Source organism: Podarcis cretensis (assembly GCF_951804945.1).
Source record: "Podarcis cretensis genome assembly, chromosome: 14".
Taxonomy (NCBI): Eukaryota; Metazoa; Chordata; class Lepidosauria; order Squamata; family Lacertidae; genus Podarcis; species Podarcis cretensis.
Genome location: NC_137183.1, coordinates 48,668,652 through 48,696,429, shown reverse-complemented (window position 1 = coordinate 48,696,429; position 27,778 = coordinate 48,668,652). Strand labels below are relative to the sequence as shown.

The following is a 27,778-nucleotide window of genomic DNA, read 5'->3' as shown; positions in this document are numbered from 1 at the left end:
GGCAGCGTAGGAGAATATGACAGCAGCCCCAGAGATTCCATGAGCCTCTCCAGCGAATCGGAAGATTCACAGAAGGGGGCGCCGATGGGCAGGGCAAGGGGCGAGCCAAGGGGGACACCCCAGAAGCAAGGGGCCAGCGGGGACTCCCAGAGCAGCAGTTGGAAATCAGGACCAGCTTCCCCACCAGAGCGCAGTGGGGGGGAGGAGTTCCAGGTGTCAGAGCCCACATATGCACCACCAGCGAGAGAAGATGAGTCAGGGTTGACCACGCCTCCATCGGAGAGCGAGTTAACGGTCAAGAGGAAAGTTGCAGGCTGGGCGCGCGCGCCAAGTTCAAAGGTACAGGCGAGCGGCACAGAAGGTAGCCCGGATAGGGAACCAGGTCCTAAAGCCCGCCGGAAGGAGGGGCAAGAATCGTCAGGGTCAGCGTCAGAGGAGTCCAGGAAGGATGAGACCCTAGCGGGCAGGAGGGCCCAGAGGAGAAAGAAACTTAGAAAGAGGTGGAGCAAAGCGAGAGTCTTAAACTGGTGTGGAGGGGGAGGAGACTCAGACAGGACTTCGCCGGTCTAAGGTCGGGACGTAGAGCTGCACGCTGCGGCTTTAAAATGGAAACTGAATCTCAATAAAGACTTTTGTACATAACTACAGCCTAGCGTTGGTCCTCTGTGAGCTGGGACCTGGAGGCAGCTCTGACAGTAATGAACCACTTTGACTTGCAGAACTGGCAATGCCACACTTGCCACATAATATTCATTTCACACCTGAAGAAAATTGTTAATAGTGTGGCAGCCCTTACACTTTGGAACTCCCTGCATATTGATGCTCTTCGACGGCCATTTTAAACGCTTGTTTTGGCAAGCCTCTCCAGACATGTAGCTATTGATGTGCTTCCATCTCTTTTTCTGTTAATCTTAATTGTTTTAGAATGTTTTTGGCTCTTTCGTATGGATAATTTATTGCCAATCTACTCACTCTGTATATTTGAAGGAGCTTCAATAGATAACGGGACCCTATTCTCCCAAATAATCACAATCATATCAAAAGAGGTTTGGCAATTAGGGACAAGAATCTGTATTTCAAAGGCGCCTGCTGAGAGCTGCCAAACAGCCTCCAGGAGAAAAACAACCCTCTTTCTCACAGCTCCGCGAAAACTTTATATCCTGATGACTGAATTTTTTTGGGGACAGTTTCTTTAGCTCAGTGAAATGAGCAGAACGGTTAAGAGGAAAGAGTTGGCTTTTCAGAGTCCGGCCTCTCCAAGGACTTATCTGTCAAAGACTCTCTCAGGCTCAAAGAGGGAACATCTTGTTCCGAAATGCAGGCTGAAAAAGTCATTTGGAGAAGAAAGAAAAAAAGCAGAAATCAGGGAAATCTTCAAACTGGTTGAATTTTGAAAAAACAACAACTGCCAAATGTTGAGTCCGTGCGAGATTTTCCTTTGGGCTAAAGAGGCATTTTCTCTAAGCATAGGGTAGAAAATTGATTTGGTGTGCATTTGAGAGCTGAGCCTACCCAATTCACACTTTCTGAGACAATAGTTAACATATTCCAAGAAATATTAATGTGCCAAATAAATAAATGAACAGTGCAAAGCCCAAACACAGCCATCTTTTGAAATCTGCACGTCACCAAATATTTCAACACAACACAACACACACACACACACACACACACACACACACAGAGAGAGAGAGAGAGAGTTGGGGCTGGTAAAGATCCCTGTCTGAAACCCTGGATAGCTGCTGCCAGTCAGTGTAGGAATTACTGACCTAGATGGCAGGAAGCCAATGAGTGTGTACTGGGGGAAGGGGGACCACAGTCTGACTTGGGAGAAGGGGACTAGTGATTTGTGGGGATCTGTACTAGCTTGTTAACTTTGTCCATGGAGTTTTCTTGGCAGGGATACTGGAGTGGCTTGCCGGTTCCTGCTCCAGGTGAAGGCTGATCGCCGAAGAATTGATGCTTTTGAATTCTGGTGCTGGAGGAGACTCCTGAGAGTCCCATGGACTGCAAGAAGATCAAACCTATCCATTCTGAGTGCTCACTGGAAGGACAGATCATGAAGCTGAGGCTCCAAGACTTTGGCCACCTCATGAGAAGAGAAGACTCCCTGGGAAAAGACCCTGATGTTGGGAAAGATGGAGGGCACAAGGAGAAGGGGAGGACAGAGGACAAGATGGCTGGACAGTGTTCTCAAAGTGACTAACATGAGTTTGACCAAACTGCAGGAGGCAGTGGAAGACAAGAGTGCCTGGCGTGCTCTGGTCCACAGGGTCACGAAGAGTCAGACATGACTAAACGACTCAACAACAGTACTAGCTTGGAGGCAAGAGTCAGAGGCAGGGGAAACTTTAGGGTTGGAGCACAGGATGGTTCAAAAAAAGAGAGGAGGAAGAGGCAAGTCAGGCAAGTGAAGGGCTAGGTATTTCCCCACCCTCTCCAGCACCACTGTCTCCCAGAACCAGGAGGGGACTGAAAAGGGCAGAGCAGAGGCAGCTTCCACGCAGGCACAGTCTCTGGTTGTGTGCGTGCAGCCTGTCAGCGGAAGCTACATAAATTGGTTGAGGGGGACATGGCCCCCTGTTGCTGCAACTGCTCCATAGGGTCTGGATTTGGGAATATCTGCCTAGACACTAGACTGATGTGTGTGGGTGTTCGGGGCTGTAGGAACGACTGTGTCAGCTTTGACATTAAATAGTTTACTATGTGTTGTGCTCATTGATTTGGCTGTGGCCCTTCATGGGCCACAACGTAGGAATACCACAAAAATTAGCATCAAATCATTTCTCCCCCCCAAAAAAAAATATATTTACAGTGGTACCTCTGGATGCGAACGGGATCCGTTCCGGAGGCCCGTTCGCAACGTGAAAAGAACGCAACCCGCAGCAGCGTATCTGTGCACGTGCAGGTTGCGATTCGCCGCTTCTGCACATGCACATGATGTCATTTTGCGCGTCTGCGCATGTGGCAAAACCCAGAAGTAACCCATTCTGGTACTTCCAGGTTGCCACGGGACGTAACCTGAAAGAACGTAGCATTAAGCAGGCGTAACATGAGGTATGACTATACTGAGATTGGGAGCAAACTTTCCACCTGAAGAGCTCCAGGCAAAAACCCAGCTTTTATCCCAATTAGGGAGAACTTGAGCTGGTGGCTGTTGGAAACCAAGGTGGGATAATCGGAACATTAGCATGTTTCCCCTCCGGCTGTTTACTGCTGTGTAAGCAGTTTGGTCCCTACGTGGTGTAGGATGTCGGGGGGGGGGGGGGCGATTCTGGCATGACGGCATGCAATTAGGATGTCTTTTGGCTACCCGGGATGATCAAAGAACGCTTGATGTGAAAGGGAAAGGAGGGAAAAGCGAGTTGACGCTGCCCAGAATACCGAGAGCTGTTTGAGTTTTCGTGCGGCAAGGCTGAAAAACAGAAACAAATTCGCTCTTCCCCACGGTGTTCTACATCATTTCCCGAAAGTGGCATCTTGTTCTCTTTCCTTTTACTTCATGTTTTCCGAGGAGAGACAGATGCAAGCATAAATATTACATCTGGATTTTTAAAAAGAAGAAATAACCGCTACAGGAATCCCCCAGCTAGTACGAAACAAGCACAGAAGCCCAAATCGGGAAAGACCGGGAGGAAAATAAACAGCATTCAGATCTTCCTACTCGTTGTCTTCCTTGGGGAGATTTGCACGTGCTGTTTTTATCGCTGGGAGAAAGAAGAAGGGACCAGAAGGACAGGTTGGGCTGGTGCCAGGGATTGGCATGGTCTGGTATAGCCTGTGTGCCCCTAGGGCAGAAAGGGAACCCATTGATGAAAACTCCCTGGACCAAACGCAGTTGGGTGAATGAGAACGGTAATCCCCATTTGTGGCTCCCTCTACAGCAGCCTCTGCACCCTGTGGCCCTCCAGATCTTTCTGGACTCCAACTCCCATCATCCCTCACCACTGGCCATCAGATATCGGAGAGTATGCACCAGCGCATCGTAGGAGCATAGGGACCTGCCTTTTTCTGAGCCAGGTTGCACAGTGTTGTTTACCCCAGATTGAGGTTGAATCCTGACAAGACAGAAGTACTGATTTGGGGGGACAGGAGGCAGGCAGGTGTGGAGGACTCCCTGGTCCTGAATGGGGTAACTGTGCCCCTGAAGGACCAGGTGTGCAGCCTGGGAGTCATTTTGGACTCAAAGCTGTCCATGGAGGCACAGGTCAATTCTGTGTCCAGGGCAGCTGTTTACCAGCTCCATCTGGTACGCAGGATGAGACCCTATCTGCCTGCAGACTGCCTCGCCAGAGTGGTGCATGCTCTGGTTATCTCCCGCTTGGACTACTGCAATGCTCTCTACATGGGGCTACCTTTGGAGGTGACCCAGAAACTACATTTAATCCAGAATGTGGCAGCTAGACTGGTGACTGGGAGCGGTCGCCGAGACCACATAACACCGGTCTTGAAAGACCTACATTGGCTCCCAGTACGTTTCCGAGCACAATTCAAAGTGTTGGTGCTGACCTTTAAAGCCCTAAACAGCCTCGGCCCAGTATACCTGAAGGAGCGTCTCCACCCCCATCGTTCTGCCCGGACACTGAGGTCCAGCTCCGAGGGCTTTCTGGCGGTTCCCTCCCTGCGAGAAGTGGGGTTACAAGGAACCAGGCAGAAGGCCTTCTCGGTAGTGGCACCCACCCTATGGAACACCCTCCCACCAGATGTCAAAGAGAACAACAACTACCAAACTTTTAGAAGACATCTGAAGGCAGCCCTGTTTAGGGAAGCTTTTAATGTTTGATGTCTTACTGTATTTTAATATTTGGTTGGAAGCCGCCCAGAGTGGCTGGGGAAGCCCAGCCAGATGGGCGGGGAATAAATTATTATTATTATTATTATTATTATTATTATTATTATTATTATTATTATACCTTCCAGGTGTTTTGCACTAGAACTCCCATGTCACGCACTTGTTGTGCGCAGAGGAATGAGGGGAGGAGCCAGCTTGGGAACCAACAAAGAAAGAAGGCTCAGAGCCCGGAGAGTGGTGGTGGGACAATGGTGAGTGGTCAGAGGGAGAAGAGTGGGAGGAGGAGGTGTTGGAAGCTGAAGAGGTAACAGGGTTTAGTGAGCAGGGAGAGTGTGTGGCAGAGAGAAGTTCAGAATCAGAGGCAGAAGCTGAAGCAGGAGAGGAGAAACACTAAGAGGCAGAGATGAGTCCGGCTTGTGAAGAGTCATGAGTGTCTCCCCCTCCCGCTGCAACAAGCTCCCCTCCCCGCTTGTCTCCCAGAACTAGAAGAGGTATGAAAAGGGTGTAGAGGTTGGCTGCATGCAGGGGCAGTCTCTGATTGCTTGGAAAAAGCTCTGGTGAGGAGGGGGCTTAGACGGCTGCGAGGAGGTAGGGATTCTCAGTCTCAGCAACTGCTTTAAGGGGGCAAGACCTACCGGAGATGAGTTCCTCTGCTCATTAGGCCTGACACTCCTGTGAAGATTGTGCTTTTACTAACAAAGAGTTTACTCCAACTTGCACAGTGTGATTTACCGCTGGCTTGCTCCTGATGTCCCATCGGCCTCAGCCGGCACAGTGAATGGTGGGAGTTGTAATCCAAAACATCTAGCAGCCACCACATTGGCTACCCCCTGGTCTACACTGACTGCCAGTGTTTCTGTGGGGTCTTTCCTGACTCAACCTGAAGATGCTATTGGGGAATGAACCTGGCTCCTTCTGCATGCAAAGCAGTCTCTCTGCTACTAGGAGGCAGCTCTTCCCTGATCTCAGATCCCCCTTGCTGTTCCCCTCCCATTTTGCTACATTTTGCTTTGAGATCTGAAAGAGCCTTGGGTGCCAGGCTTTGGTAACAGCAGCCAAGAGCCATCCTGGCAATAGTCTAAGGCGCTGAGCTTTGTTTCTTTTTGCTCTCAGCATTACACAGCAGCCCCAGGCAAAGCCCCTCAGGACCACTTTCTGATCTCAAGCTGCCTGCTCATGAGGCACTTAGGGAGGAAGGCTGGCTCTGCCAACTGTTCTTTGTTAGCCTGGCTGTTTGCAAGCTAAACCAGGGTTTGAGCAGCCCCACACATACGGGGATGATCCGCAGAGCTCTGCTTGCAAACCCCAGCTTTCTGATGCAGCAAAGCTGCATGGCGGTAAGCTGGCTGAAGGTGGAGAACGGGAACGTTCAATTGCTCTTGGGGTTTGGACGGTGGAAGAAAAACTTTTAGCGATCTAGCGTCTCGCAAGCCCCAAGGCTGAAACTCCATTTCTTGGCACAACACGCTCAATCGGAGAACATGAGGCTTAGCCACGGCCAGTCACAGTTTCTCAGAAACATGCTCAGCGGCATTGAAAACAACAACACCACCCCATTTCTCCTTCGACAATTTCCCAGCAAAAATGTCCACAGCTATTGGGTCTTGTTTTCCCATTGTCCTCTCATGCTGACTCCCCCGCCCACAACTGGGTTGGCTTGCCTTCTGTGACATCATCACATAGTCAAAGCCGATTGGCTGCTTAGCATCACGACACTGATCTATTCATTAAATTGAAGTTGGGAAGCCTTTTCAAGCCAAAGCTCACATTCCCTTCTCGACAACCTTCAGGAGTCACATGGCCATGGTAGGCGGGGCCAGAAGCAAAAGTGGGTGGAGCAAAAAGATGTCAATTCTTTCACACATCCCACTCTAGCTTCCACCCAGACAAGTTTCCTGGGAAGAAGGATGTGTAGGAGATGTGTACTTTGTTAAGGGTGCTCAGAGTTGTCAGGATATCTCTAGATCCCCTTTGCAGAGTTACAGTTCCTGGATTTCCCTGGGAAAAGGGACTGACAATTTAACCACCCTGGGTAGTGTAAGCTTTATAGGTCAAAACCATCACTTTGAATTCTGCCCAGAAACTAACGGGAGCCAGTGCAATCAGGCCAGGATTGGCATTATATGCTCAAACTGTCTTCCCCCAGCCTGACTGCTGAATTCTGCATCAGCTGAAGTCTTTAGAGGCAGCCTCACATATGTCAGGGGCCAGATTCAGAGGCGTAGCAAGGTCAGGTGGTACCCGGTGTGATATTTTTTTTGGCACCCCCCTCCCCACATTGAAATTATTAAAAGAAGGGAAAATAAGATACTTACAGTTGTGTTATTTTCTGGTTTGTTTACTTAACACTGTGAGCGTAAGCACTTAAAACTCCCCCCCTAACTTTGTTCTCACACCCCACCTCTCCTCCTGTGCACCCCAGAGTATGGGTCCTGAGATGAGGGAGCTTTTGCTTCTCTCCTTCCCTCCCCACTCTGCTTGTTTGCTCGCCTGCCTCCTTCCTGTCCTCTCCCTGCCTGCTTGCTTGCCTGCCTGCCTGCCTCCTACAGCAGCCTGGGAGTGTGGGACAACGGCGTGACGTCTGCCCATGACTCCCAAGCCTCCCCCGAGCTGTCAAAACAAAGGGGGAAGGGGGGGAAGGCCTCCGGCAAAGCGGCACAGCTCCCCCTCTTTGACCGACAGCTCGGGGTAGGCTTGGGAGTTGCAGGCATGCGGTGTGCCAAATGTTACCCCCCTCAGCGATGACACATGGGGCAGTCTGCCCCCACCGCACCTCCCTTCCTACACCTCTGGCTGGACTGAGGAGGAATAGTGGGGACCACCCCCTTTCTCCCAAACCTTCCCGAGAACAGAAGGACAGTATAGATTCAGAACAGTGGTTTGTAGAAGGGCATAGTTCAGAGGCTGCAGATGGGAGAAGCTGGGAAACATTGGAGGAGGAACAGCAGGAAGAAGAAGAACCAGGGAAGAGACAGCTGACAGACTCAGTGTCTCTTGAAGGCATTTCTGACCCCCCCCTCCCAGAACAAGGAGTGCCATGAGTGTAATAGAACAGAAAACTCAGAGGCAGAAAGCAGAGATCAGCCGGCGCAGGGGTGACGTAGAATAGGAGGGACTGAGGGGGTGGGACTTGACTTGGAGCATTGCCGATAACTACGAGAGACCACATTCCTTCATCTCTCTCTGTGAATATTGAATAAACCACCTGGTAAGAACTCTTCTAGTTTTTCTGCCTCCTGGCGTCCTACTGACAGACTCAGTTTCTTTGGAGAGCATTCCTGACCCCCTTCCCAGGACCAGGCAAGCATTGAGGGTGGTCGAACAGAAGGCTCAGAGGCAGGAAGATCAGATTAGCCAACGCAGGTGTGATGTAGAATAGGATAGATCAGGGTAGGCAAACTAAGGCCCGGGGGCCGAATCCGGCCCAATTGACTTCTAAATGCGGCCCGTGGACAGTTCAGGAATCAGTGTGTTTTTACATGAGTGGAATGTGCCCTTTTATTTAAAATGCATCTCTGGGTTATTTGTGGGGCATAGGAATTTGTTCATTCCCCCCCTCCAAAATATAGCCAGGCCCCCCACAAGGTCTGAGGTACAGTGGACCAGCCCCCTGCTGAAAAAGTTTGCTGACCCCTGGGATAGATGGAGGGGGTGGGACTTTACTTGGAGCAACGCCATTATCTAGGCGAGTCTGCATTCCTTCAGCTCTCTCTGTGAATAGTGAATAAATCAATTGGTAAGAACTTTTATTGTCTATCTACTCCTTGGCTGCCACCGTGGGAGAGATCGGATTCCCCGAAACCTGACACATATAACAAATAATCTGACCTGGAGATTACCAAAGCAGAGGCAATAGGAGATGTTGGGGATTGAACCTGGGACCCTCTGTGTGCAAAGCAGATGTTCTGCCACTGAGCTACAGCCCCTGCCTGCCCCATTTGTGCTGCAACATGCCTTGCAGCATGAGAGAGCGAGCCAAGACATCCCCACAAACCTGCCAAGAATTGAGACGTTAGTACGTGCTTTTCTTAAGAAACCACTCCCTCTTCCTCTTTACTCTTCGCTGAGGGGATGCAGGTGGCGCTGTGGGTTAAACCACTGAGCCTAGGACTTGCCAATCAGAAGGTCGGCGGTTCGAATCCTCACGATGTGGTGAGCTCCTGTTTCTTGGTCCCTGCTCCTGCCAACCTAGCAGTTCAAAAGCACATCAAAGTGCAAGTAGATAAATAGGTACCACTCCGGCGGGAAGGTAAACGGCGTTTCCGTGCGCTGCTCTGGTTCGCCAGAAGCGGCTTAGTCATGCTGGCCACATGACCCGGAAGCTGCACGCCAGCTCCCTCGGCCAAAAAAGTGAGATGAGCGCCTTTACCTTTACTTTTAAGACCAGAAGAAGAGTAAAAAGGCCCATACTGCTCAGCCTCCTGTTCTCACTATCTTGTAGATGCTCATTTTGGGAATTCCACAAGCAAGAGCAGCAATTGGCACTCGCTGCTTCCGAGAGTGGAGGTAGGCCATTGTGGATAGCCTAATCTGCCACCAGCAGGTTTTATAATGTACAAATGATTTGCTCCTAAGAACAATAAATGCCACAACAGCAGCATCAAAAAGCAGGAACACACACAGAGAGAGGAAGAATGGAGGGCATGCATTTTGATGAGTACAGTGGTACCTTGGGTTAAGTACTTAATTCGTTTCGGTGGTCCGTTCTTAATCTGAAACTGTTCTTAACCTGAAGCACCACTTTAGCTAATGGGGCCTCCCGCTGCCGCCACACCGCTGGAGCATGACTTCTGTTCTCATCCTGAAGCAAAGTTCTTAACCCGAGGTACTATTTCTGGGTTAGCGGAGTCTGTAACCTGAAGCGTCTGTAACCTGAAGCGTATGTACCACTGTATCTAGAATGAACTGCCTCACCCTAAGGAAAGTCGGGGTGAAATGAAAAAGAGTATCTTTCTCGTACATTGAGTGACCCGACCAACGGCTCTTGTGGTGACTCATCTCCAGTCCAACAGAACAATGGAGACACGCTGTCCTCGCCTTCCAGAAATGTTTCCTGACACCACGCTGATCTCTGTATTGGCGTGAACAGCATGCATTTTTATTTCCTCTAAGCACTTAAAAAGAAGAAGGAGAAGGAGATAGATCTTCTCACACCTGGCAAGAGCAAATGACACTTTTATGGGTGGGCGCAAAAGACTTATCCATGGGGAGCTTGCTGCCTTTTCAGGTTCACAAACCAATGAAGGGACTTTGAGGGCAGAGAAGCCAGCGGGCATAGGGTTGATTCCGTGAAAGGATTTGATTGTATCTGGAATTCTTGAGACCCACTGGATTCCTCCACCACCTGACACCTCATCTAAGTAATCAAGTGTTAGTTAGCTCAAGTGTTAGTTAAAGCCCTAAATGGCCTCAGCTCAGTATATATGAAGGAGTGTCCCCACCCCCATCGTTCAGACTGGACACTGAGGTCCAGCTCCGAGGGCCTTCTGGTGGTTCCCTCACTGTGAGATGTGATGTTACAGGGAACCAGGCACAGGGCCTTCTCGGTAGTGGCACCCTCCTTGTGGAACTCCCTCCTGTCAGATGTCAAAGAAATAAACAACTATCTGACTTTTAGAAGACATCCGAAGGCAGTCCTGTTTAGGGAAGTTTTTAATGTTTGATGTTTGATTCTGTTTTTGATCTGTTGGGAGCCACCCAGAATGGCTGGGGAAACCCAGCCGGATGGGTGGGGTATAAATAAGCTGCATTCTAAACTGTATTCTAACTTATATTTTAATCAACTGTTTGTTTGGGGGTTTTTTGTTTTCGTTTTGCTTTTAATGTTTTTACTGTATTTATATTCGGTGTTAGCCCCCCCAATCCCGGTCTTGGCTGGGGAGGGTGGGGTATAAATAAATAAATAAATTATTATTATTATTATTATTATTATTATTATTACACTTCATTTAAGTCATCACCTCATCAAGCAGACACACGGTGTGTGTGTGTGTGTGTGTGTGTGTGTGTGTGTGTGTGTGTGTGTGTATGGAACTAATCAGGAAAGAAAGTGAGCGTTTGCTTGATGCAGTTAAAATTTGGAAGTGATTATGGGCCCTTCTAGCAGAGGCTCAGTGATCTGGGATTGCAAGCGGTTTGAAGACCCATTGCTCCTTCTGTAGTAGGGTTCCAGCAGGATCTCTGCCTCCCTTGCCCTAGAGTTGCCCAGTCAGCGTGGAAGGGGAGATTTCTGGCACTGAGAAGACGTCTTCTTGCCCTTTGTGCTGATTGGAGACTATCGGGGTGAAAAGAGAAGAGTCATCCACTGAGGATGGGCTCCTAGGGTCACTCTGGAGAAGGTGAGTGGGAAGAACACCGAGGAGCTGTCACTGTCTATGTCCCAAAGCTAAGCATTTAGAAACACTGAAAGCACAAGGCTCTTTACTTTCAATAGACTGCTGTGCTACATTCTGTTACACACAATGGAACTTAAGTCAATCTGAAAAGAGAAACTGGAGCGCTCCAAACCATTTACTAGTTTCCCTCAGAGCGATCTCTTGGTCTTTGCCGCGAATTAATATATGTTTAGATGTGAAGGAATGACCACCAGGTGTGGAGCACACTTCAACCCGCAGACGAGCCACAGCTATCTGAAAATCATGCCCCCTATCTAACCTTTGCTCTCTTAGTAGTCTGCCGTGCCCTGTCTGTGACCTTTGTCTCTTTCGATTAAACATTGTTCGGGGGAAAGTGATGTGGTGGAAACAGGTGCCAAAATATCTTTGTACCACCCACCGATCTCGTGATTGGAAGATGTGTAAAGGGCACAGTCCAAAATGTATCTGACTGGTTTTGCATATTGTGCTAATAAAAAGAGCCTTCGCAGAGCTAGCTGGCAGCTTGCTTATGCACAGCTCACCTGCATTACCAACTCCTGCCTCATGTCCTTCACTTCATAGATGCAGTGCTATGGTGGGCTGAGACCAGCACTTTGATGGGGATGCAAATGGCTTCTTCTGCAGTCATCAGATGGATGATTGGAGAGGGAACAAACCCTCCCTCCTCATATTTGCACAGATCATCTGAACCGCATTGGTGGACTTTGGTCTTTTGAATTTCAGTGGTGCCCTGTGCAAAATCCAGTGCCCCCAGCTGCCTCTCGCCTTCTGTTCTGCTTAATTCGCCACATCATAGTTGCGTCGCCCAGCATCTCCCAGGGCGGTGGAATTGGTCGCACTGCCCTAAATCGGCCTCTGTGAAGTTTCTGTAACAGTAAGAATGCAGGAATGTCTGATGGCCACACCTAGGCTGAGCTACACCAACTGCCAATGTGTGGAGTGAATGCGGGACTTGAGCCTGAAAGAAGTTCACTACCCTTTGACCTGGTTTCATAGAATCATAGTTGAAGGGACCCTGAGGACCATCTGGTTCAACTCCCTGAAATGCAGGAATATGGGGATTGAACCTGTGACCTTGGTATTATCAGCACCACGCTCTAACCAACTGAGCTATCCAGCAGGGCTGTTTTTTTAAAAAAAAGAGATCTGAAGGACATTAAAGCTTGCACACATTGCTTATGTGACGTTTTGGTTAGTCCTAATAAAGGCATCCCACGTGGGTGGCGCTGTGGTCTAAACCACAGAGCCTAGGACTTGCCGATCAGAAGGTTGGCGGTTCGAATCCCCGTGACGGGGTGAGCTCCCGTTGCTTGGTCCCTGCTCCTGCCAACCTAGCAGTTTGAAAGCATGTCAAAGTGCAAGTAGATAAATAGGTACCACTCCGGCGGGAAGGTAAACGGTGTTTCTGTGCGCTGCTCTGGTTCGCCAGAAGTGGCTTAGTCATGCTGGCTACATGACCCGGAAGCTGCACGCTGGCTCCCTCGGCCAATAAAGCAAGATGAGCGCCACAACCCCAGAGTCGGTCATGACTGGACCTAATGGTCAGGGGTCCCTTTACCTTTACTTTAATAAAGGCATTGCCCTAATATGGATTTCTGAATTTCTCTTACATGCCCACACCGCTACATTTCCTTTGTATATAAACTCTTCCATGTCAAACCAAGCCAAATCCCCCCCCCCCCCCAGAGCATAAGAAGAGTCTGAGTGATGGATCAGGCCAGCATCTGCCTTGTCTAGCATCCTGTTCTCACTGTGGCCAAACTGAAGCCTATGAGCGCAAGAACACTCTCCTCACGTGGGATTCTGAGCAAGTGGTATTCAGAAGCATTGCTTCCTCCACCTTTGGAAGGAGAGAACAGCCATTATGGCTTGTAACCATTGATAGCCTTTCTTGACAGCCGTGATAGTTTGGACCTATGATGAACTATAGCTACCAGATCAAATCAGCCCTTTCTTCCCTCTCCAGTCTTGTCTCCTGGGGCCTCCTGTATTTCTCTGCACAGATTTTGTATTGCTTTCAAATAGCCTTTCTGGATGCCATTCTCTGTTTTGGAGAAAGGGAAGCAACAACAACAACAACAACAACAACACTTTTACCTCACCCATCTGGCTGGGCCTCCCCAGTCACTCTGGGCGGCTTCCAACAGCATATTAAAAACACAATAAAACACCAAACATCAAAAGCTTCCCTGAACAGGGCTGCCTTCAGGTGTCTTCTAAAAGTCAGATAGTTGTTTATTTCCTTGTCATCTGATGGGAGGGTGTTCCACAGGGTGGGCGCCACTACCGAGAAGGCCCTCTGCCTGGTTTGCTTTAACCTTACTTCTCGCAGTGAGGGAACTGCCAGAAGGCCCTCAGAGCTGGACCTCAGTGTCTGGGCTGAGCGATGGGGGTGGAGACGCTCCTTGCTGAGAGACCTTGATTGCAATTAACTGTATTCTGTATCAACATTTCCAGAGAGGAGGAATGGGTCTACCACAATTGGAAAGATACTATGATGCAGCCCATAGACTAAATGTCATTCGTATGATAGCGTAAAAGAGAAGATTCAGATGCAATTGGAATTTGATGAATGCGTGCGACACAGGCCTCCCATTTAACAAAGCTATCTGAGAAATGATAGCAAACCCATTTGCAAAAGCAGAATTAAAGATCTGTCAATCCTGGGTATCAAAATCAACACTGCCTATATCACCACTGGTTCCTTTTGCATTTCATTCCCCCTTTTACACAGATGATAGAAAATCGATGGGTATGAAATGGAAAGAAAAAAAAGGCTCACGCAGATTCATTCTCTTTTATGAAAGTGATATCTCTTTTCCAGCAGGCCAAGCCATGGAAATAACTGAGGGGTGAAATGTGAATTGGCTTTTAATCTATCAGGTGATACATTTTATCTCAATTCAACAGTTAAATCTCATGCAATTTGATAAACTGAACACTCCCTCCAAAATATTGTTGATTTTATACAAAACACTCACTGACCTATCCAATGGACAACGCTTGGCTAATAAACAAAATTAGGAAAAGGACCCAGGTACAGGAATTGAAGCAGCAGATTGCAACAATCTATGGACAACCTTGCCCCACCCCCTCACAAAAAATCATCATAAACCTGCATTTAAGTTAATACATAGATGGCATCTAACACGTGTAAGACTCAGCTCGGCAGACATAGCATCTTCTGCGGTGTGCTGGAGAGTGTGCAAGGTAATTGATACGACTTTCCATATGTGGTGGACATGTGAATTAGTGCAACCATTTTGGGGAAAGGGTATTTACAGAAATAAAGAAAATTACGAACTGGGACATGCAGTGCAATGCAATGCATGCCTAGGTTTATTAACAATTTTAAAAAATACTCAAATTGTGGCCACAAGGAACTTATCACCTTTCTTCTGGTAGTGGCATGATTAAAGGTAAAGGTAAAGGACTGTTAGGTCCAGTTGCAGACGACTCTGGGGTTGCGGTGCTCATCTTGCTTTATTGGCCGAGGGAACCGGCGTTTGTCCACAGACAGTTTTTCCGGGTCATGTGGCCAGCATGATTAAGCCGCTTCTGGCGAGCCAGAGCAGCACATGGAAACGCCGTTTACCTTCCCACTGGAGCGGTACCTATTTATCTACTTGCACTTTGACGTGCTTTCGAACTGCTAGGTGGGCAGGAGCTGGGACTGAGAAACGGGAGCTCACCCCATAGCAGGGATTTGAACCGGTGACCTTTTGATCAGCAAGCCCTAGGCTCAGTAGTTAAACCCACAGCGCTACCCGCATGATTACTTATAGCAAAAACTGGAAAGGGCATGATGAGCTACACATCACATAATGGAAACAGAGTGTGTGGACAATCTGAGAAACTAACTAAGAAAATACATGCCCTGAAGGATGAATCTGATACGGACAATTTTGTTGAAATACGGCATCCTTTTAGAAAATATCCAAATTTTCAAATAATCGTAAATCACCAATTACGCATATAGATTTATGGGAAAATCTGGTGCATTGGTCTTCTGTGGGGGTGGGAAACCAATTGTTTTGAAAATGTTTATGCTTAGAGTCTCCTCCTTGAAAATTAAGAAACCATTTAAATCCTAGAACTTGCCTTGCAGATGACACTCAAGCTAGATGCTGCTTCTTGGACCACTGCTGGTGTATTCCCATATTCTGATGTCCGCTAGGAAGAAAGTTTGCCCTATACAAAGGTCTTTGGAGAAGAACCAGGAAACAAGGGCTTGACATTTAAACAGCAGCCTGACAAAGGAGGCAAATGTCAGGGAAACTGAGTAAGTCAGGCAGAATCAAGGCTTCTGTAGGTAGATTAAGGATGATGGGGCAGTTTGAAGTCCCATCTGCACTATGCATGTGAAGCAGTGTCACGCCACTTCAAAGAGTCGTGGCTTCCCCTCGCCAAAGAATCTTGGGAACTGTAGTTTGTTAAGGGTGCTGAGAGCTGTTAGGCTATTCCATTTCCCCGCACAGAGCTACAATTCTCAGCTACAATTCTCTCTCCCAACATGCACATTTTTGCAAAGCAATTTCCCCTATAAAATGAGCTTTTTTCATGGCATTTTCACTAATATATGCATTTCTATACACACTTGACCCTGGTGCAGTGCTGGATTTACATATAAGGTAAACAAGCTATAGCTTAGGGCCCCACTCTCTTGGGGCCCCCCAAAAAAAAATTAAAGAAAAAAACCTGGATGTACATTTCTAAAATTTAAGATAAAAAAACAAATAAAATAAAACCTGCATACAGCAACAGTGTTTTGTGTTGTGTAGGCTCCTATGATGTAAGTCATGGGCCCCGCCTGCTAGCCTGCTCCTTAAAACATCACTGGTTTGCTCATTTCTATATATAGGGTGCCTACACTGTCCATGTGTAAATGGCTTGAGATACCTATTAGGTCCATCAATTACCATACAGCATATATTCAACACAAAACCCGACAATTTGTTGTTGACAAAGGACAGCTGGACATAGAAAGGGCCCCATTACCTTCAGTAGCTTAGGGCCTCATCAAACCTAAATCCGGCCCTGCCCTGGTGGGTGCATTTTTTTGCACACAGCGCTTAGCTAAAAAAACTGGGCTGCAAAATTCGGAGACATGTGAATTTCAAAGGCTGCCTGCGTTCTGGTCCTCACATTGTTTTGCAGAGTGTGAACCAAGTGGATTCACCTTTGAATGCAAGTCAAATCCGATTCCTCCCACATTCCTACAAAAGCCAGCTTAACGGGAGACAAGGGCCACCTACCTGCTCGTGGTACTCTATCCCCATGCTCAGTGTATTGATGAGGATGGCGATCATAATCCCCCGGTTGAAATACTTGCTCTCCACTATCCTCTTCAGCTTGTTGCCAAACGCCTTCCAGAACCTGGCTATCCTATTCTTCTCCTTTGGCTCTTTCTTCTTCTTCCTCTTCTTATTCCTCTGCTGCTGGATCTGGTCCCTCTGGTCGCCGTGCTTCACATCCTGCGTGAACTCATAGACACCGGTGTTGTCGTCGCCCGACTCGTAGCTGTCCGACTCACTGAACTCGAACTCGGGGTCCTGCAGGATGCTGGCGCAGTAGGGGCAGTTCTGCAGCTCACAGTTCAGCATGTTGGCCTGTGGGCTGGGCAGGGGGCACTGCACATTGAAGCCAGACAACCTGCTGGACGTCCGGCAAAGACCTGCAAGGGAAGGAGGTGGATGAGATGAATGGGAACAGTTTGGGCCTTCCTACCTGGTGGCGCTGTGGGTTAAACCACAGAGCCTAGGGCTTGCTGATCAGAAGGTCGGCGGTTCAAATCCCCACGACGGGGTGAGCTCCCGTTGCTCGGTCCCTGCTCCTGCCAGCCTAGCAGTTCAAAAGCACGTCAAAGTGCAAGTAGATAAACAGGTACCGCTCCAGCGGGAAGGTAAACGGCGTTTCCGTGTGCTGCTCTGGTTCGCCAGAAGTGGCTTAGTCATGCTGGCCACATGACCAGGAAGCTGTACGCCGGCTCCCTCGGCCTGTAAAGTGAGGTGAGCGCCGCAACCCCAGAGTCGTCCGCTACTGGACCTAACGGTCAGGGGTCCCTTTACCTTTACCTTTACCTGGTTCTTAAGCGAGGCTTGAGGATTTGCTTAGGGTAGGGTCGACATATTTCAAAAGGTGAAAATCTGGACACAAAAGTTGTTGAGCTTTTTTGCAAAGTTTTCGAGCTATTTTTAAGGAATTTCGGCAAACGTTTAACACATGGGTTTCCATGTGTCTGTATTTCCCCAAACATTCAAGTGGTCTCTGCCCGGACATTGCTTCCAACTGCCATATTCCAGCTGTGTCCAGGAAATTCTGAATGTATGGCAACCCTAGCTGAGGGGTGCAATTTCATCAACAACCTACATGAGCAGCTGGGTGCTCTTAAACCTCTCGCCCACAGGAAGAACGTGTCCCCATTCGGCCTTTTTACATAAAATTGGTTTAATTCACACTGACATGGGATTGCCTGTATGTATTGGTGAAAGGGTTTAACTCAGTGATGGCCAAACTTGGCCCTCCGGCTGTTTTAGGACTACAACTCGCATCATCCCTAGCTAACAGGACCAGTGGTCAGGGATGATGGGAATTGTAGTCCCCAAACAACTGAAGGGCCAGGTTTGGCCATCATTGGTTTAACTGGATGATTCCATTGAAGCTAAATTAAGAGCAAAATAGGGCTATCTGAGCTGCCTTGATAACTGACTTATATTGTTCTCAGGAAGCTCTGACAGTAGAACATAGCTGTTGTGGCAAATCGCCACGGGCAGACCATACGCTCCATGAAATGCACTTCAACACAGTACATGGTTAATTTGAGGAATTTGCTCAACATTAATGGTGGTGGAAAGGTCTATCAGACACCAAAAGCTTGTGTGCCTTGATTGTTGGCTCCTATTGGGCCATCCAGCTAACCATTGTCAGAAGCAGAAGGAGCTTCTCCATCCCCATCGTTCAGCCCGGACACTGATGGGCGCTGCCCATCAGCCCACCTTCTGGGCGTTGCCTCACTGCAAGACGTGAGCGTACAGGGAACCAGGCAGAGGGCTTTCTTGGTGGTGGCGCCCTGTGGAACACTCTCCCGTCAGATGTCAAGGAGATAAACAACTATCTTATAGAAGACATCTGAAGGCAACCCTGTTTAGGGACGTTTTTAATGTTTGTTGTGTGTTTTTAATATTCTGTTGGGGGCCTCCCAGAGTGGCTGGGGAAACCCAGCCAGATGGGCAGGGTATAAATAATAAATAATAATTTATCCTCCTCCTCCTCCTCCTCCTCCTCCTCATTATCCAGTGGGGTTTCTCCTACATTCTCAGCACCCTTTGATTTCATAACTGGCCTTCTCTCTTTGCCTGCTGAACCTAAGCTGAGATACCAAGCCCTTCCCCCCTTACCATGTTCTCCAACCAAATGATGGAGCTTTCCAAAGGAGTCCACGTTCATATGCACCGGGCTATTGACCACAGCCACGGGAGTGGTGCCGCCACTGCTCCCGCCGTTTTTCTGCCCCACCGACGCCGGGGTGGCACCAGCCCTGCCAACGGGAGAAGGCAAGATGGTTGGGTAGTTCATGTTGCCGTGATTGGAGAGCTTGACGCCCGCCGTGACGCTGGAAGACTTGCATTTCATCGGGGGCCCTTCCACGTGGCAGTCTGCATGGTAGATGCTATGGACAGACTCCGAATCTGGAGCCGCAGAGTTCCGGAGGTTGGGGGATGGAGGCGGAAGCATGAGTTGACTTCCGGGCTTCATGACCTTGAGCTCAAGGTCGCAGATCTCGGGGTTGGAGCGTGGCCCGTGAGGGCTCCCATTGCTGATATGGTAGTGGTGGTGATGGTGATGGTGGATCAGGTGGTGAATGGAGGTGATGCGCTTCTTGCTCCGGCGGCCTTGGCCGTTGTCTCCGCCGTTGGGGTTGACCTTTTTCCGCCGCTTGCTCTGCCAGTTGTTGTAGAGGCGCAACGTCCTCCGCTTGACTTTCCTGAAAATGTGGCAGATGTATTTGAGGAGTTCCTCGTAGCAGCTCCCCGGCTCGGAGAAGCTGGCGATTGTGCTGTCGTTTGAGAGGTAGCGGGCTCGCTGCTCTTGCATCAGCTGATTCTCCCGCTGTTTTGTTTCAGAAAACTGTGTTGCTATCACAACCAGGCACAAGTTAATCATGAAGAAAGAACCAACCTGGAAGGGGACAGAGAAACAGAGCAGTTGCAATATCATTCTCCACCCCCATCATCCAGCCCAGACACTGAGGTCCAACACTGAGGGCCTTCTGGTGGTTCCCTCGCTGTGAGAAGTGAGCTTACAGGGAACCAGCCATAGGGTCTTCTTGGTAGTGGTGCCTGCCCTGTGGAACACCCTCCCAGCAGATGTCAAGACAATAAACAACTATTTTACTTTTAAAAGACAACTGAAGGAGGCCCTGTTTAGGGATGTTTTTAATGTCTGATGCTGTATTGTTTTTAATATTCTGTTGGAATGGCTGGGGAAACCCAGCCAGATGGGTGGGGTAAAAATAATAAATTGTTATCATTATCATCATCATCTGGACCAAGCTGTACTAGAGTCCAAAGCCCTGAATTAAGTTAAAAAAGGTAAAGGACCCCTGGACGGTTAAGTGCAGTCAAAGGGGACTATGGGGTTGCAGCTCTCATCTCACTTTCAGGCCAAGGGAGCCAGTGCTTGTCCACAGACAGCTTTCTGGGTCATGTGGCCAGCATGGTCAAACCATTTCTGGTGCAACAGAACACTGTGATGGAAACCAGAGTGCATGGAAACGCCATTTACCTTCCCACCACAGCATTACCTATTTATCTACTCCAGGGGTGTCCAAACTTTTTTCAAAGAGGGCCAGATTTGATGAAGTGAAGGGCCATGAGGGCTGACCAATGTTGTTGACCTTTTTTGGGATTGAAGATTGAAGGTTTTTTTCGATTTTACCCCAAAGTTGTTGAGCTTTTCTTGAGGTTGAAACGGACTTTGCACATGCCTGATCTACTTGCACTGTTGGCAACAGGAGCTCACTCCACCATGGAGATTCAAACCGCTGAACTTCTGATCAGTGGTTTAGACCACAGCGCCACCCATGTCCTGAATTACTTAGGTCCAGGGTACCTTAAGGAATGCCCTGCCCTGCCCATCCCAAGTTGGTCACCGAGATCATCTGGGGGAAACACTCTTAATCCAACACCATCTGGAGGGCCTCAGACCCCCTTAATTGATGCCCATTGACCATGTCAGCCGGGTACTGGTGGGAGCTGGACTCCAACATCATTCGGAAGACATCAGGTTAGTCACCCTTGGGCCTATGGCTCAAGCGGAGAGCTAACTCCTTGAAGCCTAGTAGTTCAATTCCACCTGACAGAGGGGATAGGTAGGTCCTCTTGTGTCACGGATGCTTCCCAGCCCAAGGACTGCACATGGTAGAGAGTTAACTATCTACTGGCGAAGAGGACACTTACTGTTGCTTCGGCAGTTCTGGTTATTTATGCACAGCAGTCTAGCATCTAGGCAGCTATTCCTAGGTATGCACTCTATGGAACAGTTGCAGCAACAGTGGCCAACAGTCCCCTCCACCAGTTTATGTACCCCTTTGATGAGCTGCACGCACACAACCAGAGACTGTGCCTGCGTGGAAGCTGCCTCTGCTCTGCCCTTTTCAGTCCCCTCCTGGTTCTGGGAGACAGTGGTGTAGGAGAAGGTGGGTAAGTGCCTAGCCCTTCACTTGCCCAACCTGCCTCTTCCTCCTCTTCTTCTGACCCATCCTGTGCTCTGAAGCTTCACCTGCCTCCAATTCTTGCCTCAGGGCTGGTATAGGTCCCCACAAATCACTGCCCCCCTCTCTCCCAAGCCAGACGCTAGCCCCTCTTCTCCCAGTGCACACTTGTCATTGTCCTGCCTGTCCCTAACACCTAGCAGAAATGATACATGGGTGGAATATATGCCGTAGCACCCAGATCTATGAGTTGTGTCCAACTAAGCTTTACTCAGAGCAAACACATTGAAAGCAATGGATTGAAATACAGTCGTACCTCGGAAGTCGAACGGAATCCATTCCGGAAGTCCGTTCGACTTCCGACACGTTCGGAAACCAAACACAACTTCTGATTGGCTTCAGGAAGTTCTTGCAGCCAATCGGAAGCTGAAGAAGCCCCGCCGGACGTTCGGGTTCCAAAGACCGTTCGCAAATCGGAACACTCACTTCTGGGTTTGCAGCATTTGGGAGCCAAAATGTTTGACTTGCAAGGCATTCGGGATCCAAGGTACGACTGTGCAGCTATTACTTTCAAAGGGTCTACTCTGGGTACAGCCCAATGACCACAAGACAATGACCACAATGACAGTGCCCTCTGCCCATGCGTCCGAGCCCATCCCCATACTTACTATTATAAGTAGTATAAAATATATAAAATTGTAAAAAGAGTGCGCATCCATGACATAATACATGATGTCAACCCATCCTTCCAGGGTTATAACCTGTAAGGGGGGGGGGGGAGAGAGATGAGAGGAAGAAAAGTCAAGAAAAATACATAAACTGCAATTGGGAATTGAATCTGCAAGTAGAGCCCCATACACATTCACAGCTGGGTTTTTACACACACACACACAACTTTTTTTTGTTATTCATCTCCCCTTCACATTATCACACACTCCCTCATTCACACAGCAGCCTCCCATGGGGTCCATGATGGAAGAAAAAATAAAGAGGACTGGGTTGAGATGTTTGGAGGTCCTCAGCACTTAAAAGATTTTGGTGCTCCCCATACGTAATTCAGAATAAAAAACAGTACTAAACCCATAAAATAAAATTATGAGATTATTTTTTTTAAAAAAAAACTTTTAAAAATCCATAGATTTATTGCAGCACATGACAGGATCTAATTTCCTCGCATTATTCTGATTGACATTTGTAAGACACCTCCCTGGTTTAGGTGGGCATAAGTAATCAAAAGAGAACAGAAAAATGGGGGTGGGGGGGAGAATAAGTTCTGGTTATCCAAGGTATTCTTCCGAGATAGAGTTCATTAATATTCTGTAACATCTCAGCAGCCGAACCTGTGGCTTGAAAAGTCTCGTTGCAATATGATGAAGCCAGATTTCCAAAAGTCAGTATCGGCAGAGCTTTCAAATACCCCAGCTTACATTTACCTTAATTTCCACCCTCCTTTTGCGAAAGAGATCCAGCCTAGCAAAGGACAAACTTTTCTGCAAATCCTCATGCTCTGCAATTTAATTGGGTGCCCTGCTCATCTCTCTACCAAGATAGCAAGTGCCCTAACAGATTATTCAGAGTTGGTGTTGACTTTGCAAATAGGTACACATGGATTAATGTCAAACTTCGGCAATCGTCTACAGCTGAAGACGCCATGGAGAGTCTGCCAAGATCTGCAGAAGCCTGCAGCCAAGACTTTTTCCGTTGGATTATCATTGCAATAATGAGGATCCCATATGTAACCAACGGCCTATCTTGTGGTTTCTTCAGGATTTGAGGTGCTTGGTATTGACAGCAGAAACAGACACATGAGAAGCTGGAAGCTACAGAAGAGCAAGGCATATGTCACAGGGGTCTGCCGGTCAGTAACCACGCAGTTCAAAAATGGAGTTAACTCTTTATTAGCAAAAACACAAGCGCCAAAGACCTGGTTGAGTGTCATGCCTAATGAGCAGAGCAGCTCATTCCCAGTGGTCTTCCTCCATGAAAATCAGTTGCCAAGACTGAAAGTCCTCACATTCCTAGGGCTTTCCCCAAGCAATTGGAGACTGTGCCTGCATGCAACCACCCTCTCCTTTGCCTTTTTCATGCCTCTTCTGGTTCTGGGAGACAAGCGAGGAGGGGAGCTTGTTGCAGCAGGAGGGGGAGACACCTGTGACTCTTCACCAACCTGACTCATCTCTGCTTCTAATTCTTTCTCTTCTCCTGCATCAGCTTCTGCCTCTGATTCTGAACTTCTCCCTGCCACAGACTCTCCCCGCTCACTAAGCCCTGTTACTTCTTCAGCTTCTGACACTTCCTCCTCCCAGTCCTCCTGCCTTCTCCCTCCTACCATTCATCATCGTCCCACCACCACTCCCCTGGCTCTGAGCACTTCTTCCCTTGGGGGTCCCCCAGCTGGCTCCTCCTTCCATTCCTCTGCAATCTACCAGTCCATGACAGCATATTCCAAAACTCTTAGCAGCTGGTTAAAAAGGTAAAGGGAACCCTGACCATTAGGTCCAGTCGTGGCTGACTCTGGGGTTGCGGCGCTCATCTCACTTTATTAGCCGAGGGAGCCGGCGTACAGCTTCCGGGTCATGTGGCCGGCATGACTAAGCTGCTTCTGGCAAACCAGAGCAGCACATGGAAACGCCGTTTACCTTCCTGCTGGAGCGGTACCTATTTATCTACTTGCACTTTGACGTGCTTTCGAACTGCTAGGTTGGCAGGAGCAGGGACCGAGCAACGGGAGCTCACACCGTCATGGGGATTCGAACCGCCGACCTTCTGATCGGCAAGTCCTAGGCTCTGTGGTTTAACCCACAGCGCCACCTGCACAGCCTCTATTGACCTTTCTGTTCAATTCACATTGCAAATCCCAAAGGGAAGGTTTAAGCCCAGCAACAGCAACATCCTAAAATCCAGGGGTTGGAGAACCATTTTGATCCCAAGGGCCACATCCCCTTCGGGGCAAGCTTCCAAGGGCCACATGCCAGGAGTGGGTGGAGCCAGAGACAAAAGTGGGTGGAGCAACAATTGCATTTTTCCCCTTACTTCAGTAGACTAGTTATATATATATATCCACAAACACACACCCTTCTCCATCCTTCATCCAGACAAGCAAGAGTTATTAGAGTTCAAGGACATGCTCTCTTACACATCAAATCTTCCTTTGAGGCCAGTCATCTTAAGGATTGTTCTGTCCTCTTTTTAAATGGGTTTTTAATGTCTCTATGTTGCAGTACACTGCCCTGATATTTTATGAGAGGGCAGTACATAAACGCTTCCGCACGGCGTTTTAAAAATCTGATGAGTTTCTTAAAACACAGTTTGAGTTTATCACCTGCATTTATATCCAGGAAAATAGCACTAAGCCTCCATCTCAACATGCTGCAACGTGAAATGCTTAATAACTCCTAATCTCAATTGGTTTAATTCATTTAATTCATTGCTTTCAGGCCAAGGGAGCAAGCGTTTGTCCACAGACAGCTTTCCGGGTCATGTGGCCAGCAGGACTAAACCGCTTCTGGTGCAATGGAACACCGTGACGGAAACCAGAGCGCATGGAAAAGCCATTTACCTTCCTGCCACAGCAGTACCTATTTATCTACTTGCACTGGTATGCTTTTGAACTGCTAGGTTGGCAGGAGCTGGGACAGAGCAGCGGAAGCTCACCCCGTCGCGGGGATTCAAACCGCCAACCTTTTGATCAGCAAGCCCAAGAGGCTCAGTGGTTTAGACCACAGCGCCACCCGTGCCGCACTACAGGGGGCACCACAGCAATACTGTGAACCACGAGAGGCAGGGCTGTTGAATTTTAGAGTTGCACAGGGAGTCACTGAAATTTGGGAGCCCAAAGTCTACCATCCCCGCCCCCCCCCCCGAAACACACCTCAGTGCTCTCCCACACCTCAGTGGGTAATTTGGTTCTGACAAAGCCTCTAGGCGATGCACAGCCTCAAAGGAAAAGCACAGAGAGGATTGCAAGTGACTTTCTTCCTTCTACGCTGCTCGGGAAATGTGCTCTGGAGGTACCCGTTAAAAATGCATAATTGTCCTTGCCGCCGCTACGGTTAAATATTTGAACAAGGGGAAAGAGGCTTTAATTAAACGGTGAACTAACAGTGTACTTGTGTTTTCAATCTCCTTTTAGTCGTGGAAAAGGCAAGCCGAGGACTTAATTAACACCGCGAGAAGCGAGCTGTGTTAGAACTTGTAAGGAAAAGAGAGAGAGACGCTTGTTAATGTGAGCTGTCCCCAGCTGGGGTGGGCTGTACGTGGCTTTTGTTTCCTGCATGGCAAAAGCACCGGGACTGATTAAAGGAATAGCAGAAGGTGGTGCTTCCCTTAAATCAGGGAAACTGAGGCCCAGGACCTGCAGCTGTGCAAGGAAGGCAGGAACCAGGACCTGGGACCAGGCGGGCAGCGTCAAAAAGACCTGCTGCCCCAGCTAGGCGTTCACCAGTCACTGGGGCAGCTATGAAGACAGGGATGCAGGAGTACTCCTGACACCTCTCTGCACCCGTAACAAACTACAGCTCCCAGAATCCTTTGAGGGAAACCATAGCTGTTTAAAGTGGCATCATAGTGCTTTAAATGTGTTGTGTGGGTGCAGCCAGAAACCCCTACCTTATGGAGTATCCATTCTAAAACCAATCCCTGAAAACAGTGATTGTTAGTTAAACGACTCTGGGAATAGTAGCTTTGTAAGAGGAATAGGAAGGGACGCAGGTGGCGCTGAGGGTTAAAGTCTCAGCGCCTAGGACTTGCCGATCGAAAGGTCGGCGGTTCGAATCCCTGCGGCGGGGTGCGCTCCCGCTGCTCGGTCCCAGCGCCTGCCAACCTAGCAGTTCGAAAGCACCTCCGGGTGCAAGTAGATAAATAGGGACCGCTTACCAGCGGGAAGGTAAACGGCGTTTCCGTGTGCGGCTCTGGCTCGCCAGAGCAGCGATGTCACGCTGGCCACGTGACCCGGAAGTGTCTCCGGACAGCGCTGGCCCCTGGCCTCTTAAGTGAGATGGGCGCACAACCCCAGAGTCTGTCAAGACTGGCCCGTACGGGCAGGGGTACCTTTACCTTTACCTTTAAGAGGAATAGGAAGGCCTGACAACTCTCAGCACCTTTAACAAACTGGGGATTCTCTGGGGGAAGCCACAACTGTTTAAAGTGCAACCATAGTGCTTTAAATGTGCAGTGTGAATGTGGATCTCGACCAGCATTCTGTTCTCACAGTGGCCAACCGGGTACCTCTAGGAAGCCCAAAAAGGGACGCAGGTGACACTGTGGTCTAAACCACAGGGTGGGCACCACCACTGAGAAGGCCTTCTGCTCTAAATTGTAGGGTTGCACACACACATTCTGATTTGGGAACCCATTTGGGGTCTGGATCAGTGCAGACCAGTTCTGACCCAACACAGAATCAAATGTGGATCGTTATCTGTACATTTCAAGTTTCCAAAAATCCCATCTGCTTGCAGCACTTGCTGCACATCTGTTGCCATGCATGATGTCAGGTGTGGGATCTCAAAGGAACAACTGGGAGATTAAAGTACGCTCCCAATAGTTTGTTGGCTGGAATAAGGCGCAGACCCACCAGCCGATCACTTGATGGGCAGTGGGACTGCAGTTTGCTCAAAGAGTGGGAAGACATTTCCAGTTCCTCCTCCCAATGCTGCTCTTTGAAACTCTGAAAATAGGTATCCAAGGAGCAGTGAGGGGCTGTTTGAAAGGTTTGAGGATCAGGGTAGTGCTGTTAGGAAAAGAGCTTTCAAGCAGTTCCATGCTGCACTTTGACGTTCCAGCAATCAGGGCTTCAAAGCGCAGCAACACCCGACATCAGGTGATTGAAGGGTGGGTGGCCCCACCCACCTGTCAATCTGGGGTCACTAGGAGGGCAGAGATTAAGATCTGCTGCTTCCCATCGGAAAAGATTGTCCATCACCCCTCCATTACTGCGCTGCAAAAGTAAATTATTATTGGGGAAAACCTACAATGTGAAAATGGGCAAAGGGTTTTGAAATGGTCCCAGTTTCTGCAGTGTAACACCTCTACTCTTATAAAATATGCTTTGCAATTTTATCTTGATTACAATAATAATAAAAAGTGACCTCTTGGTTTTTAAATCAGGGAAGGAAACTGAATGATGGAGCATCGTAGCTGTGAGTCCTGGAAGACCTGCTCTCTGCCTTGCAGAACTTTTTCCACCTGGCTTGGGAGGGCAGGACCCTGACTGACTCCAGCTACAAAAACTGAGGCTGATGAACGGATTCCAGCTGGGGTGTCGTTCAGGGTTTCTTTTGGTTTTTTGTGTTGCAGAGAGGGGTTGTTGAGGTCGGTTTTTTGCATCTTTATTTTAGATCTTGTTATGATTTGTGTGGAAATTGTTCAGTCTAGTTGTGTATTTTTAAATGTTTCATTTATTGTTTATGGCTACTTTTGTTATGTTGCCGTTACGTATTTTGTTCATGTTGTGAAAATAATGTTCCATCATGCATCGTATATGGGGAAATTGCTCTGCAAACATGTGTACATTAGGCCAAAATGTGTATCTTAGGAAAACTCAGCATTAAAATCCTGATTCATTTTCACGAGGGCTTCTTATTAAAACACCAACTGCAAACTGAGGTGGAGATGTTGAGAACTGAACTTGATATCAGGAAGTTGAGAAACCAGAACCGTGAGCTTCATCCGTCCATCTCTCCTGGGAGGAGCTTGACTTAGAAATAAAAGGTTCTATGATTTCACATGGTTTCAGTGTCAAGGCACTGCAAGTCCACCCTTTGCTAGCGGCTGAGCAATTAAACCGCTTCCAAACTTCCCTGCAGAATTCCTCTGCCATTCAGCACCCGTATTAATGCAACACGCAGTTGCTTCAATCCACAGAGATAAAACTGACTAGCGGCACCAACTTTAATTTTG

At 48.5% G+C, this 27,778-nt stretch overlaps 1 protein-coding gene across 3 annotated transcripts in view; it reads right to left on the bottom strand.

The window, feature by feature from the left end:
- The window catches only part of CACNA1H (calcium voltage-gated channel subunit alpha1 H), a 382,159-nt gene that overhangs the window by 108,369 nt on the left and 246,012 nt on the right, over positions 1-27,778 (bottom strand). For all 3 annotated transcript variants that reach the window (XM_079953635.1, XM_079953637.1, XM_079953636.1), the window contains exons 8-10: positions 21,550-21,642; positions 18,567-19,347; positions 16,425-16,843 (exon numbers count right to left, since the gene is read on the bottom strand). In XM_079953635.1, the coding sequence (XP_079809761.1) occupies positions 16,425-16,843; positions 18,567-19,347; positions 21,550-21,642 (1,293 nt within the window). The remainder of the gene's footprint in view (positions 1-16,424; positions 16,844-18,566; positions 19,348-21,549; positions 21,643-27,778) is intronic.